Source organism: Rattus rattus, chromosome 3 (genome assembly GCF_011064425.1).
Source record: "Rattus rattus isolate New Zealand chromosome 3, Rrattus_CSIRO_v1, whole genome shotgun sequence".
Taxonomy (NCBI): Eukaryota; Metazoa; Chordata; class Mammalia; order Rodentia; family Muridae; genus Rattus; species Rattus rattus.
The window spans coordinates 184,688,713-184,715,840 of NC_046156.1; the positions used below are offsets into that span (position 1 = coordinate 184,688,713).

At 44.8% G+C, this 27,128-nt stretch overlaps 1 protein-coding gene across 3 annotated transcripts in view; it reads right to left on the minus strand.

Annotated features, from left to right (window-relative positions):
• The window catches only part of Ankrd55 (ankyrin repeat domain 55), a 98,107-nt gene that overhangs the window by 14,175 nt on the left and 56,804 nt on the right, over positions 1-27,128 (minus strand). For 2 of the 3 annotated variants that reach the window (XM_032898894.1, XM_032898895.1), the window contains exons 6-9: positions 22,820-22,948; positions 12,849-13,033; positions 5,797-5,964; positions 818-1,584 (exon numbers count right to left, since the gene is read on the minus strand). In XM_032898894.1, the coding sequence (XP_032754785.1) occupies positions 861-1,584; positions 5,797-5,964; positions 12,849-13,033; positions 22,820-22,948 (1,206 nt within the window). In that variant the 3' untranslated portion in view covers positions 818-860. Of the gene's footprint in view, positions 1-817; positions 1,585-5,796; positions 5,965-12,848; positions 13,034-22,819; positions 22,949-27,128 lie in introns of those variants that run through there. The other variant, XM_032898896.1, reaches the window with a different exon arrangement.

Genomic DNA, 27,128 nt, shown 5'->3' on the forward strand with positions numbered 1-27,128 from the left:
GTTTTTTTAAAATAATTTTTTTGAGAATGAGCCTTACTATGTAGATCAGGCTGGCCTTGATGCACTCATAGAGATCCACCCACCTCTGGCTTCTGAGGACTGGGATTAATGTGAGCAACAAATTCTGCTAAAACTTAAGTTCTTTAGTATGATAATTATCACAAGGCCATATATACATAGTTCATGTTTATTTGTAGAAATTATTTTTAAAGCCCAGGACAAAGTTACTTGCAAAGCTGAGACTCCTGGAAACTGCCAGGAACAGGGAGATGGGAGAGGACAATATCTATCTATCATCTATCTATCTATCTATCTATCTATCTATCTATCTATCTATCTATCTATCTATCTATCGAGATTTCATGCTTATATACATAGATGTGTACAGAGATGTATGAAATGTATCTGGAAGCATAAGCAAAAACTGAATGGCATTGGTAGCCGTGGATGAGGGAAGAAGGGACACAGAGAATGGCCAAGCAAGCCGTCAGTATGTGGGGAGACGCAAACCATGAACATGCAGAATGTTGCCTTTCTACTCAGGTGTGAATGAGGCCCTTTGTCTCAGCAAAGGTTTGGTGGGGTGGATCTGGAATGGGGACTGAATGATGATTTAAAACACATGACAACTCATTAACCGTACAAGCAAATTCATGTCTTGGGAGTGAGCGTGCCCCACGACTCCAGGAAAGAAGGCCTTTTAGAGGACACGGCCATACTTTTACCTCAGCCCACTCAGGGTGGAAAAGCTGAAGGCTTTCACTTCCCAGAACTCTTCAAACTAGGACAAAACTGAACGCGGCCGTGGTTCCCGTCTTGTTGGAACCTGCAGGCTACTCACCTGGCAGTTCCTAGCTTAACTACATGAGATGCTCCATGTGTGAGGGAGGCCTTAAGGAGAGGGAATGGAGGCCATTACCTGGTGAGGGATTAGGTAGATGAGGAAGATGTGGTGGCCCAGACAGCTCCTGGTGACCAGGCTGGCCAGTGAACATCCTGTCTAGTAACTTATCAGAGGAAGACACAGTCCAAGCCTTGCAGGAGAACGCCTGCCTAGTGTCACCCTTCCAGGGATTCTCTAGTGACACCTGGCAGCCAGTCCTATTATTCAACAGGTCCTGTTCGCTTCGGCTTTTCTGAGAACGCTGGGCAGTATGCTGAAGACCAGAGTTCAGACCCGCGTGGGAGGCGGCTCCATGGGAGGCTGTCAGGAAGTTACTGCCCGGGGTGATGGGTGGAAGACTCTGTGTTCTGATTGGTGGAAGCCCCTTCCCGGCCAGGGATTTCTTTTCTGGCAAGAGATACTTTGAATTCTCCGAGGTCCTCTTCTTAAAGACAACCATGTCCACCTGGTCACCAGGCTGATCTTGGCAGTTGGTATCCACGACGCTGTCAAAGGTGGCGATGATGTCATTGACTTCCGAGGTGTCCTCCTCCTTAGGTCTGGCCCTGCTCTGCTCCTTCTGATGGGCTTTCGGCTCCTCTTTCTTGTTTTTGCAGAAGATTTGGTTGAGCACGCTGAATCGTCCTTCCTTCTTTTGGGGTTGACTGTTCTGAGAGGGGAGAGGCCTAGCAGGCTCTGCTCTAGAGAGACAGGAAAGAACAAGAATGCCAGGCGAGGCCAGGAAATGGGGGGAAAGAACGATATGACACCCCCAAGCCCATCCATCTGCTTCATCAGCTAGTCTAGGCTCAGGCACAGATGCCCATAGTCTTCAAGTCAAGGTTTCGCACAAGCACTCCAGCTTACACTAACTCCTCACAGAGAAGGCACCTCAGTACTCCACCGCCCTCTCTCCCCTCTCTCTTCTCTCACTTCTCTCTCTTCTCTCCTCTCTCTCTGAGATGGGGACTCCACATAAGGTAGCTTCAGACTCATAATCTGCTTGCTTCAGGCTCCTAAGTACTCTGCTTATGGGCACGTGCTACCCACATCTCTCAGGGGCTGGGTTCACCCCCCCTCCCCTCCATTTTGTTGGCTTTTTTTTTTTTTTTTTTTTTGACAGCGTTATACGTGTATGTAATGTGGTGCTCGAATGCATGGGAGGGACTTCAGTTATTTCACCCCAACTCCAGTCTCTCCCCCTCCTTTTCCTCCCCTCCCCTCTCTCCTTTCCCCCTCCTTTCTCCTCTCCCTACATGTGGAGACTCAAGGTTGATGTTGTGTATCTTCCTCTGTGTCTGTCAGCCTTGCCTATTTATTTAATCTTTGACACTTACTTATAATTGCGTATGTGAATAAGAGTTGTCTGAGAGAAGCTGCACTCCCCATCCCCCCCCTCCAGGGGGTTGCAATGTTACAAGTGCAGAGCCGAATTATCTCAGGACCTTTTTAACCCAGCCAACGGCTGCTCTCCTCTGCTGGTGACCACCAGGTCAATCTTAAGGTATGAGCAACCAGCCAACAGACTGAGAGCGTCATGTCAGAAAGTACCTGAGGCCAGTATCAGAAACTCCCCTGCTCTCTTCTAACCTGCCTACCAAATGTTCCCATCAACATATTTGCCAAGGTGCCTTGATTTGCAACTTTGTCTTTGTTCTGGTTCTACGAAAACGTCATCTTGGAGCCTAGAATTTGAGGTAAGCTAAATCTGTTTCCAGGCTGTGGTCACTTACACGTCGCTCCAGAATACCCCATCTCTGATCCCTTCTGAGGCGAGGGTTGTGTTTTTATGCTGACAGCTGTGTGGATGATTCGTGTAAGTGTGGGAGCTTGCATGCCAGGGCATATGTCTGTGGAGGTCAGAGGACAGCTCTATGAATCTGGTTCTCTCCTTTGACCTTTGCGTGGGCTTCAAGGATAGAACCGTAGTGCAAACGTGCACGGCGAGCCTCTCTACCCGCCGAACCATGTCTCTGGCCCAACTTTAGTTATTAATTAACTAATTAATTCAGGGCCTCTCATAGAATCTGAAGCTTGCTTATTCAGCTAGATTGGCCGGCCAGCAAACCATAGACACTTTGTCTCCATTTCTCCAGCACTGGGATTACCGCTGTGAGCTATGCCTGGCTTTTTACATGGTTGCTGGGGGAATCAAACTTAGGTCTTCTTATTTGTTACACAAGCATTTACTGACTGAAGCATCTCCTCAGCCTCTAGAGCTTAATTCTTTTAATTAACTCGTGGCAATCTGTTTTCAACCGTCAATTGATTAAGCTGGAAATAGTCAACAGTAGCATATGTGTTAGAGATGAAGTGTACGTGTGATACCCAAAGTTAACCTGTGAGTTCCCCTTGCCCAAGGACCATGTAACCTCTTGGAATGTTGGGAGTTGTAGTTCTTGGAATATAACAAATGTCTCCTGCAGGGGACTACAGGTTTTATAAATCTCTGTGAGACTTGTTTCACAGCCACTCAGCTGGAAGTTCCAGGGAAGTGGTTCTGACCAAAAGTCCATCTTTTGGTCAGTATTTAATATTTAATAAAGCTTGCTTCAAACTTGGCCCAAAATGGTGGAATTGGTTTTTCTCTGGCAAATCTCAGGATGAGCATAAGGCGTGAGTTCGGGTCTCTCATGGCGGAAGAAGGCAGGAAGCCTGTGGCTCTCTGCTTCTGAGTGAGAGTTCCCAGGACAGCGGCATTGGCAGTACTGAGTCTCGCCTGTTTCACGCTATTTGTTTGTCACATCTAAAAATCCCCCTAAATATGGTTATGAAAAATACTCTACTAAAGGAAACAGGCAGAGCAGACCTAGAGTTTGAGCTCCGGGGGAAGAGGAAGTTATGTGTGCCAGAGGTTGGGCGTGGCAGATGTGAGCAATGCTCAACTCAGAGCAAACTCAAAACTGTGGAGAGGGTAGCGCAGCTGTTTGGTGGCTGGCTCAAGCTGAGTTTCCCGGAGGCGGTGTTCTGCTTTAGTCCTTTGGAAAGTCTGTGCTGTTCTCTGGTGAGGCCACAATCAAGCCAATGCTTTCTGCAATGGGGATCAACCCTGAAACTGGACCCACAGGCAGCTGCCGAGAGGGAGACTACAATACCGCTCCTCAGAGCGAGATGCTGTAGTCTGTTTGAAAAACACCAGCGCTAAATTTGAATGCAGACAATGGATATTTTCTCACTACGAATGCACACACACACACACACAGCCATTTCTACTTTTCCATTGTTAATAAATTTTTTTTTATCTCCCTTTCACCGTGGAAGTCACATGGTCAAATGAATAGCCACGTAGCAGAATATAGGAACGATGAAACAGCACATGGAATTCTAGAAATACGTAGTGGACATGGCTAAGACACGGGCTTTCCAGAGTGTGCATCTTACTAGTGGTGTCCTATAAGCAGCTAAGAAAAGGGAAAAGCTGACTAAATTTTGTATCTATTGTCTTCCTTTTTTTTTTTTTTTTTTCATAAGAGTTTCTGGACTAATGCAGTGATATTTTGCTGCTTCTGGACTTACAGATAAAACACTTTTTTAGTACGCTTTAAACATACACTCTACTTGGTTTGGGATTGGGAAAGTTTGACTTGATTCATTTTTATTTTAATTTTATATTTTATTTATTACTATTATTTTTTGTTTTTTTGAGCCCACTGCCCATTGAATATTCCTTTGAGGCAGCTGTGCACGAGCTTGGTCAGTCTCATCGTACAACGAGCACAGCACCTAACACACTCTGTGCTGAAACTGACTTTGTCCGTGGACAGTAACCCAGTAGATCTGATGGCAGTATGCTGCCATGAAGTTTGATCTCCTCCCCTCCACACACACAGTAGGATTCAGGATTCTGATGTTGCACAGATTTGCATGAAACAAAGCCCAGAGGGGCAGGAACCTGTAGATTGAATGGTAATTGGTAAATGGTAATGGTAATTGACAAGAGGAGGGAAAATGTTGGTGGCACTAATTTCTCTCTTTATTGGTATTGGGCTTTGATCAGATGAAACTTTCGTAGCACAGTACAAGCTTCAATCAAAGTTGGTTTAATTGCCAAAAGTGTAATTAATATGCCAAGAACTTAAAAACAGTGCTGCTCTTACTAGTTTTCTTTGCTATGGAAAATAGCAACATTAAATGAAATTAAAAGGTATTTATTTATTCATTTATGGATGGTGTCTCCTTAAGTAAACAGCTCAAACTGGCCCCAAACTCACAGTTCTCCTGGATTACAGCTCCAATATTGTTTTAATTAAAATGTGGGTTTTTTTCATTCTAGCAATCACAAATTTATCATTACTTAAACAAATAGCAAAACAAGTGTTTTATTAAAATTCCCTCAGATAAATATTTTGACGCCGTAATGGCAATAGATATAACTCAGACTTTAAAAGCTCTTTGGCATCTCCAGAAAGTTTCGAGAGCGTAAGATAATTGTGGAAAGAGTGATTTAGGCAAAAGCAGGAAGAAAGGGAGAGGAAGGGGTGGTTTAAGTTCTCTGGCCCATAGCTGAAGGATCAGAGCTGGTTGTTTCTGTCTTCATGTTCCACACAATGGGGACCTCTTTGCTCTCTCGTGGACCACAGCAAACGCACGTGATTAACTGGATAATTAATAATGCTACTTATGCAATCCTCATACTATTGAATTACTGCCCCAGCTAGATGGCTCAGTGGATTAAAATGTCTGTCACCAAGCCTGAGGATGTGAGTTTCAGCTTTGGAACTCACATACTGGAAGCTATCCTCTGACCTTTCTCTCTCTCTCTCTCTCTCTCTCTCTCTCTCTCTCTCTCTCTCTCTCACACACACACACACACACACACACACACACAAATATTATTGCTGGGTTTACATGTTGGTGGTTTATAAAACTTTAACGTTATAAATCTCTGAGAGGAAGACACTAGATAAACTCACCGGCCCTCTCGGGAAAGGAGCCTGACGCAGGCCGTGTGACCACAGTACAAGGCGTAGGCCAGGGGCGTGCTCTCATTAATGTCCCTCAGGTTGCTGTCCATGCCCAAGTCCAGCAGTGACTGGACACATTCTGCCTTTCCAGCAGCTGCAGCCCAGTGCAGGGGTGTCCTGGGGGAACAACAGAGAAGAGACATAAGACGCTGAGTCAAAGCCTTCCAGGCTTAGCCATGGTCGGCTTCCCGCCAGGGTCGGAGAAGGAGGACAATCCCCATGCTCTCCATAGTATAAAACAGAGCGTATGCCCAGGTAGGGAGGCTGGGGAGTATGCCAGAGACTTCCTCCACCGCTGTGCATTCTCCCTGCCTTTGCCATTTCTGCGTTCCCTGAGAATGTCCTAAAGAGGAAGTATGAGTGCTTTTAAGGCTCTTTATACACAGTGCCAACTGACTTCTAGGAATGCTGACTCAATTTACCCTCTTACGGCTGAACGCTGAAGTATGCCACCATCTTTAAAAACCTTTGTTAATTTGGTTGGCAAAATGATACCTGGATGTATTCCTTTGCATTTCTTTACTAGAAAGGCTGAACCTGCCATTTGAATTTCTTCATTGAAGTCACTCTTAATGCCTTTTGTTTATTTTTGCTTTTCTTTTTTTAAAAGGTAGATTCACACTATATAGCATGGACTAGCCTTGAATATACAGTCCTCCTGCCTCAGCCTCCATAAGGCTGGGATTATAGGCATGTGCCACACTAGAGACAGTTTCTGTTTTTCTATTAGAGTATTCATGTTTTTCTTAGTAATTTAAGTGGGCTATTTACATATTAAAGACACTGACCATTTATAGGTCATCTATACGAACTTCAAAAGTTTTGTTATTCAATCTTTTTAGTGATTTTTCTATAAAAATGGAAACCATCCATATTTGATTACATTTTATTTTATCTCTTTCATATTTAGAAAGTATTTTCTTAATCAGAAGACAAATGGTCACCAACACCCAACCATTTTTCTTTAAAAAAAAAATTGTAAAACCAGTGTTTTCTTAATAAACTAAAGAGGAACAACAGGAGGAAATATTTACAAATCACAGGTGCAACAAAAGGCTTAAAATTAGAATGTGTGTCAGCTTTCAGAGCTAAAGGACAAGAAAACAAACCCGCTTAAAGAATGGCGGAAGATTAGAATAGATGTTTCACCAACAAAGAGGTGTGGCTGGTGAGACACTCAAGAGGAAACACCACAGGCTCAAAAACACTTCATCCAGTCAGTGTGGTTGTGCACACCCGGAGTCCCAGCATCCAGGAGGAAAGAATGATGATTTCTGTGAGTTTGAGGCTAGCCTGAGCTACATAGTGAGTTCTGGGCCAATCTGTTCTACAAAGTGAGTCCCTGCCTTAACAATAAAATTATCACTAGGGAAATGCAGATTTAAATGGCAAGGAGATGCCACCTGCCTGTGTAAATGTTCCCAGTAGGGGCAAACCCCCAACAGAGCTTGATAGTAACTGATGGTGGTGAGAATGCAGAAGACTGGAACTTGCCTGCAATCTAAGCAGTTTTACAGGCTTAATATATCCCGAATATGTGCCCCAGAAATCCCCACTTCTAGATACCTAGGTAGAGAAACGAAAATTCAGCTCTCAAATGTTTATAGCAACTGCACTATAACTTCCCCAAACTGGAAGCAAGCCACCATTCACCCGTGGGCGAGTGAATAAACAAATTGTGGTTCCTCTATATTGTGGAATATGACCCAGTGGGAGGCCCAACGGGCTACCAAAGTACGGGACAGTTGAGATGACCCACCCCAAGCACATTCTGCTGAGTGGCATGAGCCAATCTCAGAGGTGACCTTCCCTCTTTTAAAGACCCGAAATCTGAAGTGCTCTGAGCACTGACGGGTTGGATGTCACAAGTGGAACCTTCTGTATCTGACCCTGCAGGACACGTCAGCGCTGAAGTTCCAGTGCACTTAGACGCTGTGAAGAATGCCTTCAGGCACTGTGCCTGAACACATTTTGTGTTTAGATTTGGTTTCATTGGAAGATGTCTCATCGTATTTATGAAAGTCTTCCCAAATCTCAGCAATTCAGAAATCTGAAATACTTCCCATCACAGCATGGTGGCCAAGGGGTAGTCAGTCAACTTACAGTCACAAGTATATGACATTCCAAAAAGAACAAATTGTAGAAAGAAATAATCCATGGTTGCCAGGGTTTAGGATGGATTTGTGTGCTGCTGTAAGGAGGCAGCATTGGGGTTAATGGGGCTGTTTTGACTTTTGTTTGTGTTTGCACACACAGTATGCAAGGCGCTTGCCTTAAGAGTTCCCCAGCCCGAAGAAAAAAAAAAAAAAAAAAAAAAAAAAAACCAAACAATAGGGATTTGTGTGTGTGTGTGTGTGTGTGTGTGTGTGTGTGTGTGTGTGTATAGACTAAAAAGAAAATCAGTATTTTTTCTAGATTTATTTAGGTTGAAAATAAGAAATGCGTTTTGGCATGGTTCTCACCTTTATAATTTCAGCATCCAGGAAGCAAAGGCACCATGATTGGAACCAGCCAAGGTTATAGAGTAATAGAGTAAAGTCCTATCTCTGGGTATGTGTGGTATATACTTTTCTAATACGTGGCCCATTTTTCTCAATACCATTTATTAGATCGTATGCTCTCTCTGTTTTTTGTTTGTTTTTGTCTTTTGTGTGTTTGTTTTTTTTAAGATAGAGTTTCTGTGTATGTAGCACTGATCTTTCTGGAGCTCAAGCTGTGGACCGAGCTGGCCTTGAACTCAAACCTGTTTCTTCCTCCTCGAGTGTGGGGATTAAACTCATGCAGCACCACGGCCTGGTTAAGGTGACTGTTTATTTTCCACTTTTCTTCTGTCCTCTATTTAAAGGCCTGGTTGGCTTTGAACTTAATCTTAGGGGGGAGGTGTGGCAGGGTAAGCCTGACAAATAATGTTTTCCTGCTTCTGAAAGCCAGGCTTAAAACTGGGAGCAGATCTGAAGCAAGGGCAAAATATTTAACTGCACGTATAAAGGGGTCTGGGTCCCCCAATCCTAGACAGAGAGTTCTCCCTCAGCTGTGACAGATTGGTGACGATGTGCTGAGAATAGAGCTTTAGAGTAGAGCACTGTGTACCATGTGCCAGGCACTGGGTTTGAACCCCAGTACCATTAAAAACTGAGCATAAAGACCACTGGGCCAAACAACACTAGGTCCCAGAGCTCAGCTTCTTCTTTGGAGCTGGTGGGAGGGAGGGGCCTGTCAGAGGAGGTGTCTAGCCAGTGGGAACCCTGCAACCTATAATCACCATGCTCCCACAAACAGCCCAGAGAGTGAAACCTCATCATGAGATACGAAAGAACAAAGTCATGTATCAAGAGGGTCATCTCTCACCTCTATTCTCATATATATTGGTATTGTGAGAATTCTACAATCAACCAAAAAGAGATGGAGGTTAAATTTCCCATTAGTCTACTTAGATGGTAAAAATGAGAAATTACAGGTCTGGTTTGATAGCTCAATGGCAGTGTGCTTGTCTAACATACTGAGGGGCCAGGTTAAATTCCACACTGAGGAAAAGGATTAAGTTATAGATAATATAATTGCTACTATTTTTAAAAATCTTGGTTGTAACAAAGCATTCATACTTTACACAGTGAATATTCCACTCTTTTTTCCTTGGGTGCACTTTGCACTGCGTGGAAGAGGAAAGTGAGAGCGTTTCTCTTACCGTGCTGTACCTACAGCACATACCGTGACACCTAAGCTCTGTAGGGTCTCAGCAAACAGTTGCTGAGAGGAAGCTTCGATGATTCTACCCTCTTTGTTATACTACGGACAAAACAACTCTGGGTAAAGATACACTCCACAGGCCACATGAAGCTCAAGAAGAAGGACGACCAACGTGCAGACGCTTCAGTCCTCCTTGGAAGGGGGGAACAAAATTGTTCACAGGAGGAAATACGGAGACAAAGTTTGGAGCAGAGACTGAAGGAAAGGCCACCTAGAACCTGCCCCACTTGGGGATCCAGCCTGTACACATACATTCACCAAACCCAGACGATATTGCTGATGCCAAGAAGTGCATGCTGACAGGAGCCTGATAGAGTGGTCTCCTGAGAGGCTCTGCCAGGGCCCTGGGCATGCTGAAGAGGGCCAAGTAACCCTCAGGCATAGAACACCAGGAAGTGGTCAGAGAGGGGCCTTGGACCTGAATATCTCTGTACACAGTGTGGCCTCTGGGTCTACATACTCCAACTCTCCAATACTCTCTGTCTGTTAAATAATCCCTCTCCTCTTTATGATGTCTTAGAGTAGTGGTTCTCAACCCACCTAATGCAGTGAACTTTCAATACAGTTCATGTTGAGGTGACCCTCGCCCCACCATAAAATTATTTTGGTTACTACTTCATAACCGCTTTGCTACCGTTCTGGATTGTAAAATAAATATCAGATACGTAACCTCAAAGAGGTTGCGACCCACAGGTTGAGAACTGCTGCCTTAGCAGGTCGGTGTCTCAGCAGCACAGTGACATATCACGCTGTGTCTGAATATGGCAGGTAGAATTTGTTCCATTCAACCTCAGAGAGTTCTCCAGACAGTATTTTATGAGATGAGACTACAGAAGATTATTCTCTCTATTTAGAGGAAAATAAATTCAGTTGACAGAGTCGAACACTGATCGAGTCAGGCTCACCAACATGCAACAATCCATTTTGAAGGTTTGTGAAGTAAACCCTGCCTTTCCTTTGCCAAGGCCAACTGTTTTAATTCCTCTCTGGCCATCATGGAAGGGGTGTGGAGAGACAAGAGGAACAGACTGACAACCTCCGATTCATATACTGAGCGTCTCTGTGGCAAATCTGGGGCACAGGTTCTGAGCTGTCTGAGTCACAGTTCCTTTCCTATCTTGAGGCTGCAGATCACCCTACAGACACAGCTGACTGGCCTCAGCCATGGCTGTGAGGAGCGAAAAGTCGGGACCCGAGATTTAAGGCAACTGAGCAGTACTGGGCGATGTGGTGGTCTCTGGGTGGTGAGGGATGATGGGTGGAAGGGGGCAGGGTTGCTTCAGTTCTCGGTAGCTAAGGGTTGATTTGTGAAGCCTGTAAACATCCATGGAGAATTCCCAGAAGTATGTAGGGAGGAGACTCTGATAAAAAGCTGTCCTCCCTGAGGAGAAACGAGTTGTTTGTTGCAGTGAATTGTGGCTTCATAGACTGCTGACATTTGGGGCATTTAAAACATGTAGGCTGCTTCTGCGGTATTTGTGAGAAGGCATTAATCTTCGGCAAGTGCTATCATTTTTAAACTACCATGCATTATGTGACTTAGCTTTTCCCTTACATTTATTTATTGTGTGTGGGTATGTTCGTGCAAGCTTGTGTGCCATGGCGCTTGGATGAGGTCAGAGACTAACTCTGTGAGATCCTATTCCCTTCTTCCACTATTTAGGACAGAGCTAAGTTTATCTGACTTGGTGACAAGAACCTTTCTTTATCTTCTGAGCCATCTTGCTGGCCATTTTTAAAAATGAGGTGTTTTTGAGACGAGTCTCATACTGCAGTCCATGTTGTCCTCCAGCTTGTGAACCTATGTCAACCTCCCGAGGGCTATGGTTTCAGAGCGTTCCACCATTGCCTACTTTCTGAGGTGCCTTGATATACAGGCAGATGAGTTCTCCGGATTTTCTCTCTCTCTCTTCTTCCTCCCCTTACCCACCTTTTATTGCAATTTTATTTTTCTCCTTTTCCCACAAAGTCTTTTCTTTAGGAAAATCTTTTGCTAGAAAAAGAAGAGGAAAAGGAGGAGAGAGGTAGAGAGATGCCTTAAGCTTATTTTGATTTTTTGAATAGTTTGACTATTAACAGAAACTCGTGGTTTCGTGGGAAAGACAGAGTTTCATGTTTAGCATGAGAATACAAGATGGAGAATTTGTGAATGGCTTAGTCAGTGGCTTGGAGCTTCCTGGAAACTGGACTTTTCTTCTCACCTCACCTAATCAACTCTATTGATTTCCCTCTCTAGGCTTGCTTTCTTCCCTGAAGCAAAACTAGGAGGAGTCTGCTCTGAGCTGGTTCTAACAACTTTTGAAGTAGGCAAGCTTCCTTTCATCTCCTGATGCTAAAATCTGTTCTTTTCTCTTTGTGGATCGCTTAAGTCTCACCTCATCTTACTGACACCCCTTTCTTACCTCCTCAGACCTACATGGAACATGAGTCACTCCTCCCCAACACACACTCACACACACACACACACACACACACACACACACTCACACTCACACACACACACACACTCACACACACACACACAGAATTCAAGATATCAGGGGGAAGTGCTGACATCTTGTGGGACATCAAAGATTCTGATATGCTCACTTCATTCTTTAACAGAAAATGCTACACACAGCCTCAGATAGTTTGTAATCTTAAAACGTATTTTCAATAGTTTTGCTTACCATTGTGTTTTTTCCTTACATTTCCGTGGACTCAGTGCCTAAACTAAAGTTGGTAATCGAGTCATTGTAGGTGATGGGCACTGTATTTACCAGATGTTAGCGCAATCCTTCACTGGATTTCAAACATACCCTGTGACAAATCACTTTACCTTTCCACACCTAGACCCTTTTTCCAGCAGGCATCCATGACTGAAAAAAACACCCTCATTAATAAGGTCCATGGTTTTTAATAAAAATACCTCTTATACTCCGGATAAAAAGTTGTGGCCATTACAATACATCTCAGAGGAGAAGAAAGTATGAACTTCATTAAGAACTAAGGCCCATAGCTCAACAGAAAGCCTTCTGAGAACACTGCCTATGTTCAGTAAAAAGTGGAAAATCTGACCACGCCGTAGTCACAACCTCTCTCCATAACAATGATTTTTCCTCCTCTTACTAAAATAGAGCAGTGCTTGCTGTCAGAAACACATGTATTACCAGCAATGAGGATGTAGGGTAGCGCCTTCAACATCTTTATTTTAAGATTGGCGTTAGGAGAAGATGACTGGTAGTTCCCAGCACTTCCTGAGTTGCTATGGATACCTGTCATCCACATCCAGAGCCTGCAGGTTACACTCGGGGACCTTGGCCAGATCGTGAATGATGTCGCCGAAACCGGAAGCAGCTGCGATATGGACACACGTCTTCCCACTCTCGTCGTCGTAGTTGATAATGGATGGGCCCTGACGATGGCTCAGAATGATGGAGCACAGAATTCGATTTCCGCTCTGCAAAAAGAGTCAGAGAAAACCCATCATGAACAACCCTGGGGGTGGGGGAGGGAAAAGATCGGGGAAGGAAGGAGAGGGGGGAGGGAAGGAGAGGGGGGAGGGGGAGAGGAGCAGAGGAGAGGGAGAGGGGAGGAGACAGGGAGGGAAGAGCTGTTAAAATATAAAGAATGGCTGAAGGAAAGAAACAGGTTGGTCACTTCAAAATTTCTCTCCTCAGAGGATGAGGACTAAGAGATCTACCTGCTTAATATGCACCAGCTTGTCAAGCACTTGTAGGCAACCCTTTGACTATCCAACATGATGACTGTGTCTAAAGTTCACACCTCAGAACTACATAAATTATCCCCCCCAAAAAAAAATTTGCCAAAAACAATGTCTTGTAATGTTTTAAGTAAGTTTACAGTTTTGTGATGGTGGATGCAGGCTTGGCAGGATAAAGAGGGAACGAATGAGCTTCACAATCACGTGGTTTGATCTGTGGAGAATTTGCCCCCCCACCCCCATCCAGCTTCTCAGAAGTTCAGGTAACAATTTAGTTTGGCTTTAGTGAGATGGAGTGTAAATAAGGTGATTCCATTTTGATTTTTTTGTCTGCTGTCTTGGGGCCAGTACAGAAATCTAATCACAAGCTACGGGGTCTCCTACAATTTGTACTTAATTTCTTCCCACAGATTTCCTTTTATCTCAGTTCTCTGCCAGGGGTTCTATCTTTAGCCGGGGCTAACGTCTTCCACGCTTAGTGAACTGATAAAGGCTTGATCACAAACATCGGCTGAGGTCAGAGCTAGCCGGACAGGTGGGTCACCTAGGCAACAAAGTGCTCGTTAGATCTGCTCTCTTGACTTCCTCATTTCAGGGGACAAGGGTGGCTGTGAGGACATGTGTGCACTTAGATTCAATAGTGACACAACAGTAAGAGCAAAGATAAAGGGATGCAGAAAACAAGCCTTTTCCCTCAGCCTGCCACGGTGAGTTTTAGTTGCACCTTGGATAGGAGACGCCTACCACACCTCCAGATCCTCTCCGGTGCCCTGGATCCATCCTGGGCACACGACATGCTGAGCTTTTCCTTCCCATGGGACAGGGAAAGGCCCCTGCCAGAGCAGAGGGCACCGGCACAGGCTAGGCAGGAGCGGGTCCTGACACAGGAGTTTGGGGATAAGAACTGTGCGTGTGCAGACTTCATTGCCTAACCTGACTTCTCTTACAAAACTTGCAAATTTCAATGTGGTGACCACAGAGCACCGTCTCTCCTGTACCCTCCTGAACCTTGGTCACACAGCTGGGAAGTAAACCCTGCCTACAAAGTACACCTGTCACTTGCTTCCTCTCACATTCCCTCTTCCCATTCCTTTTTCTCTCTCCATCCGCCTTGGCTATAACTTGGTGGGTTCCTGCTCGCTATAAGAAGCCTGCCTCTTTGATCACACAGGGGCTTTTATCAATTTTTCTATAGAGTCTTTCACACAATACATGCACATTTCAAGGGGCCTGCACATTTCAAGTGACTTTTTTTTCTTGGAAAATAGGAGCTCCTAGAAAAGGAAAACAGGGGAAAAGTGCCGGCGGGGCGAATTTGTTTTGTTTACAGTTTCCTGGAAGAGAAAAGGAATTCGGGTTGCCAAGGTGATTCAAAGAGCAAGCAGCCCGGTTCAGCTTCCCCTCTTTGTATTGGAGGGAGCATTAAGGACAGAGGGAAAAAACAAAAGGAGGTCCTTCACCTCTGCTCCTTTTCCTCGCCTGACCCTTGGCAGTGGTGGCAGCCCAGGGCATCTGTGTCTGCCTCTTCTAAAAGTCCTACCAACTTGTCCCAGGCGTCTTGGAGGCTGGAATGCCTTAGACCACGCCTCTGAATAAGGTCAGACCAGACAGCTCGCCTAGCTCTGCACTTCTTTCTCCCTGCCTTTTCTTGTGGCTTTCCCAGGTAATTCCTTTGCTCGCTCCTGGATTGCACAAATGACGTTATTATTTGTATTTTGCTCTGCTTTATGAGATTTCCTCAGAAATAACGGCGATGGCTGTGTGCGTGGAGAGAATGTTTACTGCTTAGGCCTTTTCTACACCGCTCCCAACACTGATCCCAGGAGGTAGCTAGCTACTGTTGTTATCGGCACATTGGAGAGGTCAGAGAACAGAGGCAAGAGGGACTAAGGAATCACAGCCAAGGACTAGCTGAGCCAGGATGGACTCTGTAGTGTGTGTATGCTTTGATCTTTGCGGAAAGGATCCTGTATGTTCTCCCCGAGGAAGACAAAGTGAAAACTGCTGATCAGACCTGTCACTTAAGTCTTCCCGATGACTCTTGACAACTGAGAACTAAGTTAATCAGTAGGTACTTTAGAAAGCCTCTCCTAGGGATGTTGCCATGGTGACCCTCCTCAGAATTTAGGAACCTCCAGAGGCACTGGTAGATAAGCCAAGACCAGGGATGATATAGTCTCTTGGTGACACACAACATTCCCCATTAGCATTCTGGATGTTATCAGCCAAAGGGAGGCTCAGACAGTGGGGACAAGGGAGGTCACAGAGACCAAGACACACTAAGAGAGAAGTAGAAATGCCCAGCTGGGGCCATAGGAGGAACAGAGAATGAGTCTACATCCAGATGGGAGGCGATGAAGCTAAGGAGTAATGATAGCACATGGAGCCTGTTCTTAAGTCCTTGCATTCTGCATTAAGACTTACACTGATTTTGCGGGCTCTTTTGTTGTATTTATTTGCTTTGCTTTTGCTGGTGGGTAATGACCCATGTCCTCTGAAAACTGTTGCAATCTATTGTTTTCTATTTACCCCTTGTGAGCAGAGAGCACTGGAGAAGAGCCTGACTCAGAAGAAGGCTTGTCAAGGAGACAGCTGAAATAATAGATAATAATGTTGCTATATGTGAAAAAAAAAACCCAAAAATTATAGTATCCTGAGTGAGAACTGTTTTATTTTAGGTGTCTGTCATGGTTTTAAGGAGAATGGCCCCTATAGGCTCATATGTTTGAATGCTTGGTTCCTAGTTGGTGGGAATGTTTTGGAAGGATAAGAGGGTGTGGCCTTGGAGGAGGTGTGTCACTGGGGGCAGGTTTTGAAGTTTCAAAAGCCCAAGCCTGGTCCAGTATCTCAATCTCTGTTTCTCTCCATCTTTCTCTCTGCCTGTTACCTATGATTCTTAGCTACTGCTCCAGCACCAGGCCTACCTGCCTGCTGTCATGCCCCCTCCATGATGATCATGGGCTAACTCTCTGAAACAGCAAGCAAGCCCCCTACCACCACCTGTTAAATACTTTCCTTTATAAGAATTGTCTTGACCATGGTGTTTCAGCACAGTAATAGAATAGTGACTACGACAGTCTCTGTTGAAGGAGGTTCAGCATGAGGCTGAAAGACCAGTAGGTTGTCAGCATATGTCTAGGACCTGTAATGGTCAATCTTCATTATCCACCGCCTGTATTAGAACCATCAGATGACTGTGGGAACACACCTCTGGGTGTGTCTGTGAAGGAATGTAAATGGATGGTAGATCTGTATAACAAGGAGACAAGGAGCTGAGCGCCGAACTGTGTCCTGACTGCGGATGCAGTGCGATCAGCCGCCCCCAGCTCCAGCCGCTTCCTCCCATAGTGCACTGCATCCCCTCACACTTAAAGCCAACCCCTTTCATCCTCAGTTGCCTTTGTCATAGCAACAAGGACAGTAATTAGATGCAGAGTAAGTTGTATGGTGCCTTCCTTTACAGGAAATTCTGATACTCTTCCTGCCTTGAATAAGGGGATATAAACACCACTCCTCATGTGCTAGTGAGTGTGGAGAGGAGGCCAACGTTCTAGTGTCTGTGCTAACGTCTCCTTAGTCACGTCTCCTTAAAGGCCTGCGTGCTTACGACGTGCTGAAGCTGTGGTCAGACAAATTAGACTGGAACGGAGATCGTGAGTCTGCAGCGTTTGAGAACTGACTCCAGGGTGACCAGTGAGAGAAAAAGCCCAATGCCTCTGAACTATTAGCCTCTGAACTGTTCTCAGTTAGCTCTTTGGGGGGCCAGAGTCCTAACTACTGCGCGAAGACAGGAGAATGGAGAGGATGCCTGGGATCACACAGTATGCGACTGTCTAGGTAGCACGCTTGGAAAGACAGATGCAACGCAAAGCCCGAAAACTAAGTAACAATCATAACACGTTGTCAGGATATAAGACAAATTTTTATACAAAAGACAAAATTATTTTTCTATATATTGGCAGTGAACAAATAGAATTTGAAACTAGAAACTACTGTTTTGTATGTGGTTTGTCTTTTATAAAACTTATTCCGAAATTCAACCTCCAATATAGCGTCATCTCCCGACCCCTCTCTGCGTGTGAGTGTGTGTGTGTGTGTGTGTGTGTGTGTGTGTGTGTGTGTGTGTTTACAGGGAGGGAGGGAAGGAGGAGAAGACAGGGAAAGGGAGATGGAGGAAGAGGGTGAAAGAGTTTCAGTCAGAACCAGAGAGAGAGAGAGAGAGAGAGAGAGAGAGAGAGAGAGAGAGAGAGAATGACTAGTGTATGCCTGCCTATGTACACTGGTGCACACTCATATGTGTGAGTAGGTGAGGGCCAGGGGTTGATGTTGACTGTCTCCCTGTCACTCTCTCCCTTGTTTTCTGGGACAGGACCTCTCATTGAATGTGGAGCAGTGAGCTCCGGGAATCCTCCTGTCTCTGCTTCACAGCACTAGGATTCCAGGGGAACACCTTTATGCCTGCCATTTTATGTGGGTGTTGAGGATCCTAACTCAGGTACTCAGTTTGCACAGCAATCATTTTGCCAGCTGAGCCATCTCCCCGTTCCTCTACCCCTTGTGTGATAGCAATGAGCAGTGGACCGTTTAAGAGGCAATTGGATTGGGCTGGTGGGAAGGGGGGTGTTCATTCCTGAGAGGTTATTACTGTAGTTCTGAGAAGTGTACCCTGGTCATTTTGAGAGCGGGTTGCTATGAAGTGGATCAGTTTTCCTGTCTTTCACATGTACGGCGTTTTCTTCCTGTTTATCTTTTCATCATGGAACAGTATGAGACTCTTGGCAAACACCAAGCACATCCTGGCACGCTACCCTTGAACTTCCATACTGTGAGCTAAAGAAAGGCCTATTCCTTTGAAATGACCACCTCTCAGTGCTTCTGTCATAGGAGAATAAACCAGACAGATAAAAACATGGAAACAGCTTAGAAATGTGCCTTAGCAGCTATGAACACTGACTGCTCCTCCAGAGAATCCGAGTTTAATTCCCAGCATCCTCATGGTGGCTCACAACTGTTATAACTAACTCAAGTTCCAGGGAGTCCATTTTGTCTTCTGAACTCCACAGACACCAGGCATGAACACAATGCACAGACATTCATGAGGGCAAAACACCCTTACACATTTTTTAAAATGCCATGTAGATAAGCACACTTAGCAAGAAATTCTTTAGACAAAAAAGTTATTTCATGATCTTGTTGTTGTTGTCAAGATGCTTTTTCTTCTCAACTTGATCTTCAGACTCAATACATTTCCAATAAATATTGATCAACTGACCCTAAAGATTACACAAAGAAGCAAAATATCAAGAGAAGACAACCTGATATTGAGAAAGAACAGTAAAGTTGAGGGACCATTATCCCACTTAAAGAGTTACTATTATTCACAGTTGTTAAGACAGAATGGTACTGGCAAAGGAACAGAAAGATAGGCCTTGAGCAAAGAGCAGATAGCCTGGAAACAGACTCACTCATATACATTGTATGAGTCAAACTTTGTCCTTGTGACAAATACCTCAGTTAAGCAACTTGGAGGAAGTTAGTTGGGCTCACATTTTTATAGGTTTTAGTCTATTTCACTACCCTTTGTGCTTAGGTAGAGAAGGGAGACAAGATAGAGGCACCCAATGAGCTAGCGTCATCACAGAATGCATAGCCCTGCAGGTCTGGAATAACACTTTGTAAGATTATCACTGACAGCAAGTGTGATGATTTGAATAGGAACGTCCCCTATAGACTCAAGTGTTTGAATGCTTGACTCATCAGAGGTGTGGCCTTGCTACAGGAAGTGTGTCACTGTGGGGATGAGCTTTGAGGTCTCTTCTTGCTGCCTGAGGATCAAGATGTAGAATTCTCAGTACAGTCCCAGCACCATGTCTGCCTGGATGCTGCCATGCTTCCTGCCATGATGATAGTGGACTGAACCTCTGAAACTGTAAGCCAGCCTCAGTTAAATGCTTTCCTTTATAAGAGTTGCCTTGGTCATGGTGTCTCTTCACAGCAGTAAAACCCTAACAAAGATGGTTTCTGTTAGCCCAGCCATATCCACACAGTGCTATAGAATTGATTGATTGATAGAATAGGAAAGAGGCAACAGCCATTGTCACATATGAAGTTAGTTTGTGGGCCTGATGTTTCAAATCTTTATTGCTTTGGGTACTTGGATCAAATACAAAGGCTGAATTATTTCCAAGCATTGTAGTTTCAAATATGATCTCATTGTACAGCCCAAGAGAAAAGCAGGACACTGAGCAAAGGAATAAAGGACAATGGGAAGCAGACTCCTTCATGTGGAAACTCTTTCAAAAGAGTGCAGTGCTGGGCGTGTGCAACAAGAAACAAGACTACAGAACAGCAGTGTAGCAAGAATTTCCATGACCGCTACTCCTCGTCTTTGCCGTAAAAAGGGCAGAATACACCCCCTGGGGATTTGCTATCCTTACTAACCATGTGAGAGGAAGAGGGGGCACCAGTCCTCTAGAGCCAGGGTTCTTTACCTGTTGACATAGTTACCGACTGTCTCTGAGTACTTGAAGAAAGCTGAAGACTCTTTCCTCAGAAAAATGAGTGCAAGCATATACCGCCTGCACATAGAATATTGGGTACCACTGTGGGGTACTACAAGAAACCTTCTTATTACTCATTTTACTTCCAGTGACAGATACTTATAGATGCTCCAGAAAAAAAAATTATTGACCAATGGAGCAAACACACGAGGCACTTCCTGTGTGTACAATCGTGGCCAAACTGCCTAAGACAAAAGTAGATAAGCTATTGGTGTCTAGTAACATGGTTCTTCTATGAGAGCAATTCTTAATCCTAGCAGCACATTTAAATTTTGTGGGAGAAGGGAGGAGCTTTAAAAACATTCATGTCTGGGCTCCATTTTGGAACAGCTGAAGGAGAAGCTAAGAGCCTCTAATTCACATAAAAGCTCTTTAGATGAGCCTAGTTAGCATGGCAGGCTGGGAGTCCTGTCATTTACAGCAGGATCACTGACGACAGAGGGTGTCCATCTTTCTAATGCTGAGACCCTTTAATACGTGCTCATGCTGGAGTGGACCCCGTCCATAAAATCATTTTCATTGCTGCTTCATAACTGATATGAACAGGTTTTGCTACTGTTATAAACCTTAATGCGAACAGCTGAGTTGCCCATTGGTCTTAGGCAACCCCCGTGAAAGGGTCATTCTCACAAGCCGTGGGTTGAGAACTGCTGGTTTAGATAGTAGAATCCTCACATACGACAACTGTGTCTCTGTAAAAGTTGGTGATTATAAGAAAGTGAGCAGCACAGGTTTCGGGGGTTTTCCCCTTAGATAAAATCTGGGCTGTCATAGAAACCGAGTGTGCTGCTCTGGCTTTAGCCAGACTGTCACCTAGAGGACAGGGACAGAGGTTTCATTCCCAGAGAGACAGACTCAAAAGGTCTGGGATGGAGTTCAGGGTTCTGCCATTGGGTAAGGCCTGCTGGTGGGTTTATTCCATTGCAAGGGCTAACTTAGGTGCTAACCTGTGGCTGGTGTAAACATAAATGTCACTTTTGTTTCCTCAGATGAATTGGAGAGGTGAGAGCCATGCCCAAGCTTTATGGATACATGGTTGAGCCCAGAGAACTTCTATCTCTACCTGTCCCTAGGCCTAGGCCTGGAACCTTCCAGCCACCATACAATCTAATCTTCTGCAAGCCTGGACCTTGAAAGCTTCAGCTTCCAGCCTCCATCTGCTCACCTAGACATAGAATGTTTCAGCCTCTGGGACTTACTGCTGAATAAACTCACTCTTTCTAGTTCCTTCTGAACTGTGGCTGGCTGGTTCAACTCAGCAGTTGTGGCTCAAACTCCTTTCCGAGCAGACTGATTCAAACTGGCTTCTCTGGGCTTCTGACGGAGTTGCTCTGCTTGGAAAGATCGCCTCTGCACACCATAAACTGAACTGCTCCACAATGACCTCAACTGAGCTGACTGAACTCCCTCCCTCAGTGCTTTTTAAGTAGCCTCTCTTTCCTGTTCTCATGAGAGTTGGGTGCAGCCTGTCTCTGATTCGTTCTGTCAAATCATTCTCTGATTTGTCACTTAGTCTGCCCCTCAATTAGACATCGTTGTTTTGGATTAAAGGTGTGTATTTCAGCCAGAAGGATTAAAGGTGTGTGGTGTGTCTGCATTCCAGCTGGATCATATCCTTGGATGTGAACGACCCTTTGCCAGAGCAGCCATCTTGCTGGATTAAAGTTCCATTCAGGCTGGGATGAGGAAGGGGAACACATGATTTATGTCTGTCAGAATTATACAGGGGGGAGATTTTCCAAAGGACACACAGCCTAGAGGCAGGAATCAGAGTGCAAGTGTATTGAGGGTAAATATGTAAAGATATCGCCTTCACCTAAGCTCAGAACCAACATGCACAGGGAATTGCTTGGTTGCTGAACCAGACATCTTGGGACCATTGCTACTGCAGTGACCCCTAACTAGCCAGAGGCAATTTCCAAGTGCCCCAAACAGTGCTGACAGGGAGAGGGCAGGGCACATGATTAGATAATGAAAATTTGTAGGTGCACACTAGGGCAGGTGGGCATGACAAAAACAAGCCCTGCTCACTGTGTAACATTGCCCAGGGCTGGGTCCAGCACTCTGTGATTGAAGCCAAGTTTAGAGGCACAAAACCAGAGCAGTTTCCAAATCACTTGTTTTCGCCTTACCTCAGGCACACGTGTGAGTCCTGAAACTTGCAGGTGCTACCCTGCCACCATGAAAACACTAAGTGAAACTGTATCTGGGTAGCAGAGATGACTCATCAGGATACCTGGACTAGCCAATAGCAGGAAAGAGTAGGGCTGAGTGCATAGGCATCGGAAGCCAAGGTTGCTGAGGGAAGCACCCATCAGCTCTCCTTGAGGGTGGGAGGAGGTGTAACTCCGCTCATTCGTGAGTGAGCCATCCCCTTGGCAATAGGATAGACTTCAGAGCTATTAGCTGCCTTCACTCTTTTGTCTCAGTCTGTTTGACTCTCTTTGGACTGTAGAATTCACAGGCCTAGTCTGCTATTTCTGGCCATGTGAACTGAGGTGGCTCAACTCCCATGACAGTGATGTAGGAGTGTGACTCACTGTTTTCCTGCTGTTCTGTACAAATGTCAAGATCCTCTACAGTGGCTGTGGAAGGTTGGGCACATGAGCTCTGGTCCAAAGACTGAAGGAATTTGCCTGGTAACCCTCTGAGGGTCTCTAGAAGTCAATAGGCATTGAGTGCAACAGTACAGGGTGTGTGTGTGTGTGTGTGTGTGTGTGTGTGTGTGTGTGTGTGTGTATGTGTGTTTGTATGTGTGACTTGCTACTGTCTTTCCGGATATGGGAGGAGGGTAAAGGCACAGAGACAGTTCTCCTTGATCTATCATATTAATTTCAAATAAGCACCAGGACGAGCATGTGGGATAGATAGTTCCTGCTTTTGTGGTTGGCCTGTGCAGAAATCAGTTAACATGGCTTTACATCATTTAAAGCTGAGACAAGCTCACAGCCTGCATTCTCACCTGGACGGCCCAGTGGAGAGCTGTTTTAAAGTCCTTGTCCACAAGGGTGGGGTCTGCCCCCTTCTTCAACAGCATCTGGGTATGTTGAGGCCGGTTGTGAAAAGCTGCCCAATGAAGTGGAGTCATTCCCTGGAATATAATAATCAGAGGGGACAGAAATGAACACAGGCTCCTAAGAGAAAACAAGATACATTCTTGCGAAGGCCAGCAGGTCCTCACTAGCACACCCAGTGCTGTTACTTTGTTGCTTCATTCATTCGAGTGATACTTGATGATTAACTTTCTACCAAGTCAATAGGTGTTGAGGATCCAAAAGTGAATGTCAGAATCAGGATGTCTGCCCTCATGGGTGTTGGGCTGTGGTAAAATAAAGGAAGACAGGCAATAAACGCACACATAGGAGTCAGGGGATTTCCCTGATCAACAGTGGTCACACAGAGTGTAACCAAGGGAACAAGGTCTGCTCTAAAACAAGCTTCTTTGAGACAGATTGAAGGAAGAGGGATACCAGCCCCAAGCCCCATAGCTGAGGATATGCGCAAGGAGACAGCAATCATGGAAGAATACAAACCCCCAACAAATCCTGCACATGGGGTGACGGCTGAGATTCCAGTACCTAGGACAAAGACAGGCTGTATGCTATGGGATGGATGAATGAATGAATGAATGAACGAACTAGAGAAGAGATGAAATCTAAGACAGGCTGATCCTGGAAGGCTAGTAGGCATATCAGTCTTGTATAAATCATTTGGATTTTATTTCACATCAGTGGAAACACAGTGGTGGGTTTCAAGTGGATGTTGGAATGATCTTCACACTGTTGCAAACAAATTGTTCCGTGGCAGCTGGTAGGATGGGGCTAGCCAAGTCTCTCTCATGTAGCTCAGCCTCTCTGAGAACTGAAGGTCATATAGTCAAAGGATGGTCTAATGGCAAGTGACTTGATGTGGGGCAAGGGTAGCCTCAAAGAAACAGTGGTATTTGGGAGTATGACAGGAGAGATGGCCTCTCCTTGATCACTCCTCTCGCCCTCATGAAAACATTCAAAGTGAACTGATTTTAGGTTTCCCAAGAAGAGACCAAGGCACAGAGAAGCTATGGAGTTTCTCTTCTAAAGTTATTCCTGCAGACAGCATGGAGACAGGTAATAGTCCTTCTCTATTGCACAGGATGTGCTTGGTACAGGTGACAATCCTTGATCTAGTCACCCCAGAGTATTTATTGATCCAGAAATCCGTAAGAGTTCTTAAAGCTATTATCTTACTTTATCTTCCAAACCGCCTTCTGGAGTAAAAGCTGTAGGAAGTCTCTCCCCATGTTCCCAAGATACTTTTCTTCTCCTCCCAGGACACACAGTCAGACCACATTCTAATCTCTCTATATCTGGTTCTGCCATGCAACCGAGTTCTAACCATTAGCAAATGGACAGGAGGCACAGAGACTCCTCTGGGGCCTGGTCCGGAAAGCAGCATACCTTTCTCCACACCCGTGCTCTCTTCTCATCTCACTGAGACTGTAGATGAGGATGGGACCACACAACTGCAAAGCCTGATACCCTAACTGAAGAGAGATCATCAGAGAACAGATCCACGTCACCAATCAGCATCATCACCATGATGGGAACCAAAGTGTATTTTCTTGTGCCAGGACATTGAAATTTTGTGTCACCACAACAGCTAGAGAACCCTGATCCATGCCATGGTCCCCTAGAAGAAGAAATAGCCCCAGTGAAGTGCTCAAGTTCAGTGAGAGCACAACTGAGCTCAGGGAGTGAGGATTGTGGGGCACCGGGCTTAGGATGCTTAATCTCCTCCACCAGTTTCATATTTTAAATCTGTAATTTATGGTGTGTTTGCAGGTTTCAAGTTTCAAGTGTCCTCTAATACTGAGCCTCTAGAGCAGGTCTTGGGGCTATTTAACAAATTGATTCCATATGGAAAGGAATATTGACCTAAAGATGCTGGGGCTTGCCTACTTGGTACAACTGTTGCATTTTCTCTTGAAATGCAGAGTTACTCCACGAGTTTCTTCTTCATTTTCAGTTGGGCTACAGGGATTAAAATTCCAAGCACAAGGGAACTGGATTCTTTTTTATTTTGTTTTCCATGATTACTCCTTTTCTAGTGAGATCCTGTTTCAATCACTGAGATAGCTGGCCTTTCTTAATCCTGAAAGCTCTGAGCAGTGTTGGGAGCATTGCAGGTGCGAAGAGAATACTACTTATTAAGTGAGAGAATGACTTCTAATTGTTCTTGACTACATTTTCTTATTTTTGTACAACGTGGCTTTGCTTTGTAACAATTTCCATTTTTTGCCTGTGTGGTATATGTTTGTGCATGTGCTCATGTGTGCACGTGGGTGGAAATGCACATGAATGTGAATATATGTGGATATAGAAGCCAGAGGTTGGTCTTCAGTGTCTTCCTGGGCTGTTTCCTACGTCATTTTTGAAACAATTGAAGTTGGAGCTCACTGAATTGCCTGGGCTTACTGGTAGGTGAGCGCCAGGGACCCACCTGTCTCTGCTTCCGGAATGCTAGGTTCACATTGCGCTTAGCTTTTTATGTGGTCCCAAATTTAGGTCCTTAAGACTATGCGGGAGGATTTTGAACTATTTTCCCACCCCCAGCTTTGCATTTTTATATACACATAAGAAGAAAAGATGTCGAATGAGTTCTCCACACAAAATGAATTTGTTTAGTGATTGCTCTTACCAACCTAATTAGTCTTCACCTCAGAATTTTTTGGTGAGTGTTCCCAAAAGATCTCATTCTGAGAACTATGATTAGCCTACGAGATGGCTCAGTTTGTGAAGTGCTTGTCTCAAAAGCATGAGAACCTGAGTTTAGATGGCCAGCAGCCCTGTAAAAAGCCAGGCCTACTTGCATGCATTTGTAACACTAACATTGAAGAGATGGATGGAGGAGGATCCCGGGCTTGTCAGTCAGTCAGTCAGTCTAGCTGAATTAGTGAGCTCCAGGCTCACAGAGATACTCTACCTCAAAAAATGAGGTGGAACAACTGAGAAAGACATCCAATATTGATCTCCAGCCTCCACATATGCACGCACATACACAAAAGCATGAGTGTATGTATACACACACACACACACACACACACACAGAAATGTGTAATAGATAGCAATGACTATGTACAACTGTGACTTAAGCACATGGGAATTCACTGTGAAACCGTGGTTATAAATTAAACTGTGGTTATGCAAGGCTAGCAATTGTGTCCTACTTGGACTTGCTACATTGTATTATTCTTTTAAAACAATAAAACATCCAAGGGCAACTCCTGCATGTGTTGGTAAAGGAGTAGGACAATAAGAATGTTACTATGTTTTTAAAACATTTATTAGTTTACTTTGTAGTGTGTGTGTTTGTGGTGGGGCACATGAGGAAGTCAGAGGACAGCTTGTAGCTTGTAGCTCTCTCTTTCCTGGATAAAACTCAGGCTGCCTGGCAAGTACCTTTTCCTACTTAACTATCTGGTCGACCCAAACATTACCATCCTCCACCTATTTGGCACCAAGAAATCTGTATGTATCAGCTCATTGAATTTTTACAGTGACCCCCAAGTACAGAAGTTTTGAAAGTGAGGAAGCTGAAGTAGACAGGTTAAGCAATTTGCCTAAGACACTGGCTGAGACTTGGTAAGGCTGGAATTCAAATCCACGTGTCAGTGGTTCTGGAAAAAAAATAATCTTCATCATATTGGTAGATTTCTATGCTTGGAAAGGAACTCAGGTGCTGGGAAGTGTGTGTGTGTGTGTGTGTGTGTGAGAGAGAGAGAGAGAGAGAGAGAGAGAGAGAGAGAGAGAGAGAGAGAGAGAGAGAGAGAGACTTAGCTGACTTAAGTCTTGTCACTTTATGCAATGGCGGTTCTCATTAGGGAACAGGTTGTCTCCTATCTAGGTTTCTTCTAAAAGTAGAATTAGTAAGTCTTTAGAAATGACTCCTTTGTTGTTGCTGTTTTTGAGATGGTTTCTCTGTGTAGCTTTGTGTATCCTAGAACTCACTTTGTAGACCAGGCTGACCTCCAACCTGCCTCTGCCTCCCAAGTGCTGGGATTAAAGGTGTTTAGCACTATTTCCCGGCTAAGGTTAATATTTTAAATGTAATCTTTACCCTACTTTCATTGGCTAGAAAAGTAGCCAGGCCTCGCCAAACCTTCATCTCCAGCAGAGTTCACTCTGAAAGAATAGTGACTGGTTTCTTCTTGTTTCCCCTTTTATACTGAGTTGGGAGTAAAGGCGTGGACACCCAGGCCCTGGCTAGAAATAACTCTTTTTGGCCACCAACTC